Here is a 14,213-nt window from a genome sequence, read left to right as displayed (position 1 = left end):
TCACGGTGGGAGAGGAACGTTATGGCACCGAACATCCGCCTGCAGCCACACCTCCATTACAGACTGGTTAGTATTCATCTGAGATTTGTTCTGTTTTTTGAATAACCACTGTCATGCCAGTTCTGAAAAATAAAAAACAGAAAAGTCAGCAAAACAAGGAAATAAACACTTGTTTTTCTTATTAATTTCAGGTAAGGAGAAACGTGAAGAGACTACTTCTGATTTACCTGTGGGGTCATCAACCACAACTCCAACTGTTTTGCAAGCAAAAAACACAGATAGAGTCACAGATAAAGATTACTCAAAAAACAAAGGTAATCATGAATGCTGCCAAGTCCCCATGAAATCAAAACTGAAGTTTTTGGATTTTAGTATGAATTTGCTAGCCTTAAAGGAGAAGTTCGCTTCCAGAACAAAAATTTACAGATAATTTTACTCACCCCATTTGTCATCCAAGATGTTTGTGTCTTTCTTTCAGTTGATAAGAAATTATGTTTCTTGAGGAAAACATTTCAGGAATTATCTCCATATAATGGACTTCAATGGTGCCCTCAAGCTCGAACTTTCAAAATTTCATTTTCAAAACAAATTGACAATTTATATACTTTTTAACCTCAAACTCTCATCTTGTCTGGGTCTTCGTGAACTCTTCGTGAACTTTTTTTTTCCTGGTTCAGTACAGTCAGTACAGTTAGGGTATGTCGGAAAACTCCCATCTTGTTTTCTTCCCCAACTTCAAAATTGTCCTACATTGCTGCAGAAGTACCGACTCAGTGTTTACAAAGTAAACATGCAAAGAAGATCAAACGCCCTTTACAAAAAAAGGTAAAACATTGAAGTAAGAAAATGAGACAAGTTTTTCGACACACCCTAACTGTACTGACCTGGATTACACAGACTATGCATGTGCATCGCAGAGACGAGACAAGACCAGCATTTGAGGTTAAAAAGTATATAAATTGTCAATTTGTTTTGAAAATGACTGATTGTTTCACTAGATAAGACCCTTCTTCTTCATCTGGGATCGTTTAGAGCCATTTGAAGCTGCATTTAAACTGCATTTTGGAAGTTCAAATTTGGGGGTACCACTGAAGTCCACTATATGGAGATAATTTCTGAAATGTTTCCTCAAGAAACATAATTTCTTACCGACTGAAGAAAAAAAGACATAAACATCTTGGATGACAAGGGGGTGGGTAAATTATCCGTAAATGTCTGCTCTGGAAGTGAACTTCTCCTTTAAGGTTATTATAAGCTAGTGTGCTCCAAAGCATTGACAAAATTCACATTTACAAGAAATAAGCATTCAAAACATACAGTTTCTAACTTCCGCCAATATGGATCAACGATTTTGATGACATCACCCTGCACTTCAGCTTCTCATCAAACTTTCTGTCCAATCAATGCTCACTACAATCCAAAGCGTCCCACCCCCTAACTATAAATACACAGAATTAGCATTTTCTGTACGGTGAATGGCACATAATGCACTATAGAGGGGCACAGCATTGGAGCACAAGAAGTCTGGTTTCGCACTCTGTTTTGCAGTCTGCTCTGGTCTGTGGACATGATAGCACTTAACAGATCTTATGTGTGAATCGGTGCAGAACATAAAACATATCAGACCCATTTGAATTTTACATAGAATCCTACATTTAATAAAAATATGAATGAGATTGTGACTGTCATTATGCTGTTAAATGCAGATTTACCAAACACAACGGCTCTGGCTCAAGCTGTGATATAAACAAAACACTATTAGATATTTTAAAAAGGGTGGGGCTGCTTGATCAATCCCACCCCTTTATTCCTCTTTCAGTTGAAATTACGTCAATACATAGAACAATGCTACGTTTCAAAGCACTTCAGTGGACAATGTTGCCAAGTCCTCTGATTTCCTGCAGAATTGGGCAACTTTAACACTGTGGCCGCAGGTTGTTTTTCATGTTTTTTGAAGCAACCCCAATAACATATTTAGCCCCTAGAATGCTAACTGTACCAGGGGAACCTGCCAAAAAAACATGTATTTTTTAACAGGAGACCCCCTTCTAAACACCATTGGGCTACTTTTGAGTAGCAGTTAGGCGGGTTTTGTTGTGAAAACTTGGCAACCCTGTCAGTGGACCTTTAAAACAACTTGTAGACAACTCTTACACTCATTTATTACAGTAACCTAAGTGTTCTAACTAAAATGTTTTCCATTTCCATTATAGGTGACGAAAAGCCAAAATGGTTTGGAAGTTTGTTTGGACTATTAACAGAGAGCAAGCTGTCTGATGTCATAGGTACATGCATACTAGGCCCATGTGTGATCTCCACTGGTGGCAATGTGACCCGGCTACAGTGGGAGGACTTAAAACGGACACTAACCTTTGCTTGGGAGCTCCATGTGTACGGCTCAGCCGTCCTGTTTCTGTTAGCGGTCATAGCTGCAACTTTCGGAGTGATCAGTGGGGCTAATAGGCGCTATCCGTTTTGCGAGGCCTTCACCCTTGCTAACATCTTGCTTCTGCTAGCAGGTCTGCTTCGATTCGTACAGTTCATAATTGACCCGTATGGCTCCAGAAACATTCTGCCTCGCCCTGTCCTCACTGCTTTGTATAACTTACCTGTTCCCTTATTGCTCTGGGCCCAAGCCACATTGGCAGTTCTTGCTCTGAGAGAAGAAACATCACCTCAGCGGCTCTCGGTGACTGGGGGGCTGGCAGCAGTGCATTGTACCTCCCTCATGTTGGCTGACCTGCTATCCAAAACCTTGTCGCCAGCGCTGCCATTAATGCTACAGACACTTACCATTTGTTGGGGGTTACCGCTTTGTTTAGGAATCTTTTTCCAGTCTCTAAAGCGACTCTACTCTTCCCACAGGACCCCACTACCAAGGTGGAGTGCTCCCAAGCGCTTAGAAAACAGTGTCAGGCGTGTGCTGTTGCTGTGCGCACTCCTTGGAGTGCTTTCCTGTGCTCTGCAAATCTATAGTTTTCTCTGGTTGTACGGGTTACTTGGTGACTGGCGCAGATTTGGGTGGGGCTGGTGGCTCGGGCAGCTCTCTGCACGATTGCTTGAGCTGGCCTGGAGTTTCTCTCTTCTGCTACTGGGATCTCGGGTGTTCTGGAGACCGCAAAGAAGTAAGCACGCAGGGAAGAGGAAGCTGGTGTTATGCTGGAACAGGCTGTTGGACAGGTTACCAATGGGGCCTTGGAGGAGAACAGATAGGTACTGGGCTGAACTGTTGCCAAACAACTTGAAAGGTCACAAGCAGTCCCGTGCAAATGTCACCCAGTCGGTCATCCGAAGCCAAGCAACTCCAGCGACCTCGATAATGACCGTGCATGACAATGCAGCAGTTATTGGTGGAGGCGTCCTATACAGTAGCAGTTATGACCACCACGCCTCTCCACTGTGGACTAGTGGTGTGGAATGGCAAGATCACGAGTGCTTTCTTTCACTTATCGAGTTTGACCTTCGCCCCCCTTCACCCGTCAATCTCCATCACAGCATTGACAAGGCTCTCCATCATGCCCACTTGCTTGGCGTAGGTACCCTTTTCACCCCTTCTGCACCCTCCTGGACACAAAATGAAGGATCGTGTGGGCGGCTCTGTGATAATGTTGTATCAAGTTCCACCCAAACTGCCAACAAAGCCTATAGGTGGGCTTTAGATAACGACTTGAGTCCTAACTCCCCTCAAGATCTTGGCACTGGAGTACAACAGACCCAAGTGTCTGTGATTGAGCCTCTGGCTTCCTTAACTCCAGAGACTGTTAGAAAAGTATGGGAGAGAGATACAACCATCCCAAGAGTCACTGTGAAAGATGACGGGATCAGCATAGCAAGTGAAGATGACATCACTAGTCTTTGAACTACTAGGAAGTTTAGCACTATAGCACTTTCCACCTGCAAAATAGCAGATTTATATCTTACTATTTCAATAATTTGACTCTTATATTCTTTTGACTGGAGTGTAATGGATAAAATACATTACAAATGAGTAATTAGTCATTTTTTTAAAGCTCTCCTCTGTTTTCACTATTTTTTAATCCCTCCCTGTTCTAGCGTGTGCTTATGTCTAATACTTTGTATTGCTAGTACTCTTGTGTTTATGATGAATCCAGGGTTTACTTTTCCAAACTTTTAGAGTCCCTAAAATAAAAAAGAAACTATTTACATGCACATGTGAACTTTGCATTGCATATGCATGCGTATGCATTACAATTTCTAGTTTTATATAACCTATTTCCTTTGTGCATCACTATGAATAAAACGAGAGCATGGATGCACACATATTAAAAAGAGATCCACTTGCTCAAAATTTGGCTTTTCTTATTGTATTACCTCTAATATCAAAGAATAATGTCCAATTTAACACATCCTCTGTGAAGGTGCAGAAACCATGACACGAAATGGGCTGATGACGTAAAACTGGCCAAGTTCAAGGGTCTAAAAACTGCTACTGTAAAGTGTTTCAAATTTGGCCTTCACTAGGGCAGTATGCAATATTTCAAGGCCTTAGTTTTCTTTAACGCATACTTTGTGGAGGCCAAGAAACCATACAGCAAAATGGTCTGATGCCACAATAGGTGGGTCAGTGTGCATTGTCCTATATGCTAATTTTATGGTTTTTCATACGCACATAAAAGTCTGTATATTTTTTATTTTTGCAAGGGTCCTTGAGGCTTTGTAATACAGTGCTAAGAATATTGTGAGAAGAACAAGAATATTTTGATTTTGCATAATCAAAAAGTCACTAAACAGCTGCCATGAAATCTCTCTTCTTGTACAATAAATTTATTTTCATTAAATTCCTTATTTTCTATTATAAAAACTAAACGGGGCAAACGTCTAAAAAAACACAAAAAAATTTCCATACTCTGCTTTCTTTTTTTCCATACTTTTCCAAACCTTGTAAAAACCCTGTGAACAGATAAAAAAATGAATGTAAATGTCTCTCAATAAAGACTCCAAACAGCCTTTATTTTGGCATCACGTGGCTGAATTTCAAATAGCAAACAAGCATACTCCTCTAAAGTCATACGTTAGTAAGTATTCCAAATTCAGCCCTTTCAGCTTAATGAGTCACAGGTGAAAACAACAAGCTGATTGATGGACACATTTGATTGGTTAACCAATATCACTGAGTGATTCAAAAGTGAGTACAAATAGCACAGTGTGTCTCAATAAGCTTGTTAACATTTGTATTTAGAGCTTTTACCTCATAACTGTGAATTTTGGTGCTCATTTGAGAAGTACAAAAAACTTGCCATGCTTTGGGCGAAGGGCATCTTACTTTTCACAATGGCTGTGACAATGCTGAGCTCTTTAAGAGCTGATCCTGAGGCCTTTTCTGAAACAGGTGCTATTTCTGGAGCAATTTCTAAAACCACAATCCATTTTGGCAAACTTCTAATTGGTGGTCAAGGTACAGCATCAGATAGTGAAATAAAAACATCTGATCTGATGTCAACAGATTCTGATGAGTACCAGTCAAATGAAGAAGGTAACTGAGATCCCAAATTAAAATGATACATTTTTAAGGGGGGACTATAAAACTGAATTATGGTGTTTTTGTTTATAGCACAGTTTCGGCTTGCTAAAGCTAAGCTGCGACGACTTGGTCCCTCTGTGCACTGTAGCAATGATTCCATGACCTTGCACATTCCAGGGCCAAGAACCCCACACTTCCTGGTTGATCGAGGTAAGTTCACACTGATGGTATTTGGGGTTTTCTCTCTTCTCTTCTTTTCCACCAATAGATTAAATTTTTTTTTTTTTTTTTTTTTTTTTTTTTTTTTTCCGACAATCAGGAGATGAGTCGCCAGTACCTTTGTCTCAGATGCCAGCCAGCTGTGGTTTTTCACTGAAGCGGGCACGCAGAGATGTCTCTCTTGTTGCTCCATACCAGGGATGTCATGTCCGACAACAGGTTAGTGTGCATGTTAAAGGTGACAAGTGCCCTGTACCTCTGTTACAATAATGACATCCTTTGCATAAACTATATATATATATATATATATATATATATATATATATATATATATATATATATATATATATATTATTATTATTATTATTATTATTATTATTATTATTATTATTATTATTATTATTATTATTATTATTATTATTATTATTATTATTATTATTATTATTATTATTATTTATATAATTTTTTTTTTTTTTTTTCTCCCTTATCCACATTTCCTAATAGGGTGGAAGTTATATTCTGCCGCTCCTTATAATGGGAGCTCCAGTGCAAATGTCCTGCCCCATGAGTTCTCGCCTCCCTACAGTGTCCTGCTTCCCCTCTGGCATGACTGTCTCACTTGGCGTCAGAGCAGATGATGTTAAAATTAAAGGCAAGTCTCCTAATCTGTTGCACTTCAATCCACAGTAGTTGAAAGGACCTTGAGCTTGACTCTGCTCTTCTGATTTTAGTGGATGGGTCATGGCAGCCTCTTCTTCTAACATACTCTAAATGCTCGTTCACACTGGAGACTACTGGTGGTTCACTGGTTGTCACGGCACCTTTCACAGGAAGCTGTTGGGAAGTGAAAGTAAGCATGACTGAGAATGCACTTGACCGGTTTGTCATTCATAGCATGTCTGGTTTTCCACATGTATGCTAGTTGATGGCTCATGTCTTCCACAGGATACCGAAAGGCACCTTCCTTTGATGTATGGTGACCGGGAAGTGACTCTTTCCTGTCCTCTGACACTGCCAGCTCCTACAACTATTGCTCCTACTGCTGCCCCAACTATACCCCCAACTCTACCTGGTCATGATCCAATTGGCATGCCAAACATGTTTTACCCTTTCCCATTTGGAAGACCCTGGTGGCAGCAACCATATTTTCCTGGCTACCCTGGTGTACAACCTGTACCTGCTACCCAGCCTCCTACTACGACGACTACGACGACTACGACACCTCTGCCTCAAGATCCCGTCCCACATGTGTTCCCTCAAATGCCAATGTTTGATCCTTATTACTTTTCCCTGCATGGTGCCCCGGCCCCACGGCCACCTTATCCTTGGTACCCAATGTTTCCTCATATGTACGGCTTCCAGAGCCCAGCTGAACCAACCACTGTTGCAACAACCACAACTACACCTCCCACAACCACCACTGCTGCCCAGATTGAGCAGCAGGCAGCATATCCCATGTTTCCAATGTTCTATGGTTCTCAACCCATCAAGTCATATGAGCCACCAGCTGTTAAATACCCCTTCATGCCCAGTTATCCTCAGTATCCAGTCTTTGGTCCCCGTAGCCCTAAATCAGTGTCTTCTCCTGCTCAGTTATCCTCCATCTACAGGTCTCGTAGACACCAGCTTAAAGTGAGATGAGTAAGGAGGTACTCTGAAGTGGCATGGGTTTGACACTGGAGGAGAATCAAGTTGCGTCCTTGTTTTCTTTTTCAGCTTCATATAAGCCTAATAAAGCTCCATGAGACTCTAACTGTTGTTTTTTCTTTATTACCTGGTTGTGCCTTGGGTTTAGTCTCTTTGTGCAGCTTTTTCTGTCAAGATGGGGATTGTGGGGGGAAAAACTATGGCTTTTTAGCATTCTGGCTTGCTCTGCCCTCACTGTTTCTTAATATTTAAGTCTGCCACTAGGACAGGACTTGCAAAACTTTGTTTTAGAACACTTCTGATCACACAAGCAAAACATTATCAGCTGTGCTCAAAGTATCAGATGAGGGGAAAAACTGGCCAAGTAAAAATGCCCCTAAAAATCAGTTTAAGGTGGCAATATATTACTCTTTAATTAAATTATTTGTCACTGCTGTGACTTAACCCCTGCACATTATATTAGAAGTTTTGTGAGTCTGCTGTTTACAACAGGGAAATATTGTCTATTATAGTGTTTATATGATGCATCCTCAACTGGCCATATTGGCAGCACTGAACATACCACTAAACTGAACAGGGCTTGTTTATTGCTGCTGAAAATGGTCAGTTATGATGTTTTGGGCTGTACTAATTGGTCGGACTGGGAAAAGCAGTACTATGGACTGCCAAAGTTATAACAAAGCAAGACAACAGTGAAAAAAACTGTCTGAGAAACAAAAGGTGTTAGCGGTTGACCAAACTGAACCAGGATTTCCAGGGCAGGAATCTTGACAACATTCGCACTTGTTTCTATCATTTCAGGTAGGTGAAATAATTAGGCTAATATCTTAGCACTGCTCGTACATATCTTTGCTTTAGTTTGTCAAAATAGTGTGCCCTTTCCTGCTGCTTACTAAGTTCTTCTCTATATGATTTAGGAGCTTCCACACGTTTTTTCCATAGTTTAGACAACATAAAATTAGCACAACAACACATTCAGTAGTACGTTAACTGTGCAATCAATGCTGTTGTTTACATCCGGGTAACTGACCAAATCATAATGTACTGTAAGTGCAAACCTTCTATTTCCATATTGTTTTTCCATATTGTTTTTTTGCGGAGGCAAATGCTTTTAAAGACAAGAGATTTGATTTCAAAGCGATACCATTTGCTTGAGTGAACAGAAGAGTTCCTAAACTGTTACTATGGTAAACCACTACAGTATTTGAACTATACACTAGTACTCTTGTGTTTTTTGAAGAATCCAGGGTTTACTTTTCCAAACTCAAATTTCCAAACCTCTCAGTACATTTTCAGACCATATTTAACATAAATGATTGATAGAGCATTATTTTCAGATGTATATTTGGTATATAGTACAGTCATTTGTACATATTTTTATTTTCTCATGTTTTTTTCATTGATTTTCTAGAAGTGACAACATACAGAGTCCCTAAAATAAAAAAAATAAAAAAATAAATAAACTATTTACATGCACATGTGAATTTTTTGCATGCTTATGCATTACACTTTCTAGTTTTATATAACCTATTTCCTTTGTGCATCACTATGAATAAAATGAGAGCATGGATGCACATAAATTAAGAGAGATCTACCTGCTCAAAATTTGGCCTTTCTTATTGTATTACCTCTAATATCAAGGCATAATGTCTAATTTAACACATCCTCTTTAACGGTGCAGAAACCATGACACGAAATGGGCTGATGATGTAAAATTGGCCAAGTTCTAGGGTCTAAAGACTGGTACTGTAAAAAGTGTTTTAAATTTGGCTTTCACTAGGCCAGTATGCAATATTTCAAGGCCTTAGGTTTCTTTAACGCATACTTTGTGGAGGCCAAGAAACCATACAGCAAAATGGGCTGATGCCACAATAGGTGGCTTAGTGTGCATTGTCCTATATGCTAAGTTTAATGGTTTTTCATACGCACATAAAAGTCTGTATATTTTTTATTTCTGCAAGGGTCCTTGAGGCTTTGTAATATAGTGCTAAGAATATTGTGAGAAGAAACCCAAAATGCTTATAACCTGCATTTCACATAATCAAAAAGTCACTAAACAGCTGCCATGAAATCTCACTTCTTGTACAATACATTTATTTTCATTAAATTCCTAATTTTCTATTATAAAAACTAAATGGGGCAAAAGTCTGGAAACACAAATATTTTTCCGAACTCTGCTTTTTTTTTTTTTTCCCCATACTTTTCCAAACCTTGTAAAAACCCTGTGAATGACTTTGGATAAAAAAATCTGCTCAATGAATGTAAATGTCTCTCAATAAAGACTCCAAACAGCCTTTATTTTGACATTACTTGGCTGAATTTCAAATAGCAATCATGCATACTCCTCTAAAGTCAAACGTTAGTAAGTATTCCAAATTCAGCCCTTTCAGCTTAATGAGTCACAGGTGAAAACAACAAGCTGATTGATGGACACATTTGATTGGTCAACCAATATCACTGAGTGATTCAAAAGTGAGTACAAATAGCACAGTGTGTCTCAATAAGCTTGTTAACATTTGTAGTTAGAGCTTTTACGCCATAACTGTGAATTTTGCTGCGCATTTGAGAAGTACAACAAACTTGCCATGCTTTGGGCAAAGGGCATCTTACTTTTCACAATGGCTGTGACAATGCTGAGCTCTTTAAGAGCTGATCCTGAGGCCTTTTCTGAAACGGGTGCTACTTCTGGAGTAGTTTCTGAAACTGCCATCCATTTTGGCAAACTTCTAATTGGTGGTCAAGGTGCAGCATCAGATAGTGAAATAAAAACATCTGATTTGACTTCAACAGATTCTAATGAGTACCAGTCAAATGAAGAAGGTAACTGAGATCCCAAAATAAAATGATACATTTTAAAGGGGGGGACTATAAATGAATTGTTTTTGTTTTTAGCACGGTTTCGGCTTGCTAAAGCTAAGCTGCGAAGTCTTGGTCCCTCTGTGCACTGTAGCAATGATTCCATGACCTTGCACATCCCAGGGCCAAGAACCCCACACTTTCTGGTTGATCGAGGTAAGTTCACACTGGTGGTGTTTGCAGTCCTCTCCTCTTTTTCACCTCAATTAGCTTTAAGGGGTGTGTGTGTGTACTTGTTTTTGCTACATTGTGGGGACCAAATGTCCCCACAAGGATAGTAAAACCTGGAATTTTTGACATTGTGGGGACCGGCTTGAGGTCCCCATGGGTACAAAAGCTTATAAATCATACAGAATGAGTTTTTTTGAGAAAGTAAAAATGCAGAAAGTTTTCTGTAAGGGTTAGGTTTAGGGGTAGGGTTAGGGTAAGGGGATAGAAAATACAGTGTGGACAGTATACAAACCATTGCACCTATGGAGAGTCCCCACAAGGATAATAAACCAGACGTGTGTTGTGTGTTTTTTGTTTGTTTTTTTTCCCCAACAATCAGGAGATGAGTCGCCAGTCCCTTTGTCTCAGATGCCAGCCAGCTGTGGTTTTTCACTGAAGCGGGCACGCAGAGATGTCTCTCTTGTTGCTCCATACCAGGGATGTCATGTCCAACAACAGGTTAGTGTGCATGCTCCGGTCCAACTATGAGATCCTTTGCATAAACTTAAGAATATTTGAGTTCGCTTTGTTTCCTAATAGGGTGGAAGTTATATTCTGCCACTCCTTATAATGGGAGCTCCAGTGCAAATGTCCTGCCCCATGAGTTCTCGCCTCCCTACAGTGTCCTGCTTCTCCTCTGGCATGACCATCTCACTTGGCGTCAGAGCAGATGATGTTAAAATTAAAGGCAAGTCTTCTACTTTTGTTGCACTACTTTCCACAGTAGTTGAAAGGACCTTGAGCTTGACTTTGCTCTTCTGATTTTAGTGGATGGGTCATGGCAGCCTCTTCTTCTAACATACTCTAAATGCTCGTTCACACTGGAGACTACTGGTGGTTCACTGGTTGTCACGGCACCGTTCACAGGAAGCTGTTGGGAAGTGAAGGTAAGCATGACGGAGAATTTGATTGGTTTCATGAGAATCACTTGACCGGTTTGTCATTCATAGCATGTCTGGTTTTCCACATGTATGCTAGTTGATGGCTCATGTCTTCCACAGGATACCGAAAGGCACCTTCCTTTGATGTATGGTGACCGGGAAGTGACTCTTTCCTGTCCTCTGACACTGCCAGCTCCTACAACTATTGCTCCTACTGCTGCCCCAACTATACCCCCAACTCTACCTGGTTATGATCCAATTGGCATGCCAAACATGTTTTACCCTTTCCCATTTGGAAGACCCTGGTGGCAGCAACCATATTTTCCTGGCTACCCTGGTGTACAACCTGTACCTGCTACCCAGCCCCCTACTACTACTACGACAACGACGACTACGCCTCCGCCTCAAGATCCTGTCCCACAAATGTTCCCTCACATGCATCACATGCCAATGTTTGATCCTTATTACTTCTCCCCGCCTGGTGCCCTGGCCCCACAACAACCTTATCCTTGGTACCCAATGTTTCCTCATATGTACGGCTTCCAGAGTCCAGCTGAACCAACCACTGCTGCAACAACCACAACTACACCTCCCACGACCACCACTGCTGCCCAGTTTGAGCAGCAGGCAGCATATCCCATGTTTCCAATGTTTTATGGTTCTCAACCCATCAAGTCATATGAGCCTCCAGCTGTTAAATACCCCTTCATGCCCAGTTATCCTCAGTATCCAGTCTTTGGTCCCCGTAGCCCTAAATCAATGTCTTCTCCTGCTCAGTTATCCTCCATCCACAGGTCTCGTAGACACCAGCTTGAAGTGAGATGAGTAAAGGGGTACTCTGAAGTGGCATGGGTTTATTGACACCGGAGAATCAAGTTGCATCCTTGTTTCTTTTTCAGCTTCATATAAGCCTAATAAAGCTTCATGAGACTAACTGTTTTTCTCTTTATTACCTTGTGCCTTTGGTTTAGTCTATTTGTGCAGCTTCTTGTCAAGATGGGGATTGTGGGACACAACTGTGTTGGGTGGTGGCTTTTTTTTTTTTTTTTTTTTTTTTTTTAGTAGCATTCTGGTTTGCTCTGCCCCTACTGATTTTCAGTACTGCTATTAGGACATGCAAAAAAATTTTCAAAAATCCTGCCCAATTGCTACTCAAAAGTAGCCTGATTGTGTTTTGAGGGTCTCCCCTGGTAAAAATTGTGCTCTGGGGTACATTTTTATTTTTTTTGTTTGTTTTTGTATTCTGGTAAAATTGGCATTCTAGGGGCTAAATATTACATTACTGAGGTTGTTTCAACCCACAGCCTGATTCCATGAGCACTGCGGACTTGGCAACACTGGTATTGGGCTTTATTTTGTTGGCTTTTTTTATGTAAGAATATGAGTATGATACATACAGGTACATTTCAAATTAGAATGGCGTTGCAAAGTTAATTTCAGTAATTCAACTCAAATTATGGCTCGTGTATTAAATAAATTCACTGCACACAGAAGTAGTTTAAGTCTTTGGTTATTTTAATTGTGGTGATTTTGGCTCACATTAAACAAACCCACCAATTCACTATCTCAACAAATTAGAATATGGTGACATGCCAATCAGCTAATCAACTCAAAACACCTGCAAAGGTTTACTGAGCCTTCAAAATGGTCTCTCAGTTTGGTGCACTAGGCTACACAATCATGGGGAAGACTGCTGATCTGACAGTTGTCCAGAAGACAATCATTGACACTTTTCACAAGCTGGGTAAGCCACAGACATTCATTGCCAAATAAGCTGGCTGTTCACAGAGTGTTGTATCCAAGCATGTTAACAGAAAGTTAAGTGAAAGGAAAAAGTGTGGAAGAAAAAGATGCACAACCAACTGAGAGAACCACAGCCTTGAGAGGTTTGTCAAGCAAAATTGATTCAAGAATTTGGGTGAACTTCACAAGGAATGAACTGAGGCTGGGTTCAAGGCATCAAGAGCCACCACACACAAACAAATTCGGCTACAGTTGTCACATTCCTCTTGTTAAGCCACTCCTGAACCACAGACAACGTCAGCGGTGTCTTACCTGGGCTAAGGAGAAGAAGAAATGGACTGTTGCCCAGTGGTCCAAAGTCCTCTTTTCAGATGAGAGCAAGTTTTGTATTTCATTTAGAAAGCAAGGTCCTAGAATCTGGAGAAAGGGTGGAGAAGCTCATAGCCAAAGTTGCTTGAAGTCCAGTGTTAAGTTTCCAAGTCTGTGATGATTTGAGGTTCAATGTTATCTGCTGGTGTTGGTCCACTGTGTTTTTTGAAAAGTCACTGCACCCGTTTACCAAGAAATTTTAGAGCACTTCATGCTTCCTTCTGCTGACCAGCTTTTTAAAGATGCTGATTTAATTTTCCAGCAGGATTTGGCACCTGTCCACACTGCCAAAAGCACCGAAAGTTGGTTAAATGACCATGGTGTTGGTGTGCTTGACTGGCCAGCAAACTCACCAGACCTGAACCCCATAGAGAATCTATGGGGTATTGTCAAGAGGAAAATGAGAAACAAGAGACCAAAAAATGCAGATTAGCTGAAGGCCACTGTCAAAGAAACCTGGGCTTCCATATCACCTCAGCAGTGCCACAGACTGATCACCTCCGTGCCACGTCAAATTGAGACAGTAATTAAAGCAAAAGGAGCCCCTACCAAGTATTGAGTACATATACAGTAAATGAACATACTTTCCAAAAGGCCAACAATTCACTAAAAATGTTTTTTATTGGTGTTATGAAGTATTCTAATTTGTTGAGATAGTAAATTGGTGGGTTTTTCCTTAAATGTGAGCCAAAATCATCACAATTAAAAGAACCAAAGACTTAAACTACTTCAGCCTGTGTGGACTGAATTTATATAATACACGAGTTTCACAATTTGAGTTGAAAAACTAGTGAAGTGAAAGTACA

The 14,213-nt window shown here is 40.5% G+C and overlaps 2 protein-coding genes across 2 annotated transcripts; both read left to right on the top strand.

The window, feature by feature from the left end:
• Positions 1-2,161: 2,161 nt before the first annotated feature.
• On the top strand, positions 2,162-3,859 carry LOC127173471 (proline-rich transmembrane protein 3). Its single transcript, XM_051123384.1, has one exon. It carries the CDS (start codon positions 2,192-2,194, stop codon positions 3,857-3,859), a length of 1,668 nt encoding a protein of 555 aa, XP_050979341.1. The 5' UTR covers positions 2,162-2,191.
• Positions 3,860-5,165: 1,306 nt separating this feature from the next.
• Positions 5,166-12,120, top strand: LOC127173470 (proline-rich protein 36). The gene is made up of 6 exons (XM_051123383.1): positions 5,166-5,494; positions 5,573-5,692; positions 10,755-10,873; positions 10,955-11,102; positions 11,183-11,301; positions 11,416-12,120. The coding sequence occupies exons 1-6, from the start codon at positions 5,260-5,262 to the stop codon at positions 12,118-12,120; spliced, it is 1,446 nt and encodes a 481-aa protein (XP_050979340.1). The 5' UTR covers positions 5,166-5,259.
• Positions 12,121-14,213: the final 2,093 nt, after the last annotated feature.

The sequence above is a fragment of the Labeo rohita genome, chromosome 11 (genome assembly GCF_022985175.1).
Source record: "Labeo rohita strain BAU-BD-2019 chromosome 11, IGBB_LRoh.1.0, whole genome shotgun sequence".
Classification (NCBI taxonomy): domain Eukaryota; kingdom Metazoa; phylum Chordata; class Actinopteri; order Cypriniformes; family Cyprinidae; genus Labeo; species Labeo rohita.
Note: the sequence above shows the minus strand (reverse complement) of the source record. Positions and strands in the feature narration are given on the sequence as shown.

Bases quoted from the DNA above. Each gene is read 5' to 3' on its own strand.
- LOC127173471 (XM_051123384.1), top strand. From the start codon at position 2,192: ATGTTTTCCATTTCCATTATAGGTGACGAAAAGCCAAAATGGTTTGGA.
- LOC127173470 (XM_051123383.1), top strand. From the start codon at position 5,260: ATGCTTTGGGCGAAGGGCATCTTACTTTTCACAATGGCTGTGACAATG. The intron at 11,103-11,182 runs GCAAGTCTTCTA...TTCTGATTTTAG, and splicing joins AGATGATGTTAAAATTAAAG to TGGATGGGTCATGGCAGCCT. The intron at 11,302-11,415 runs GTAAGCATGACG...TGTCTTCCACAG, and splicing joins GAAGCTGTTGGGAAGTGAAG to GATACCGAAAGGCACCTTCC.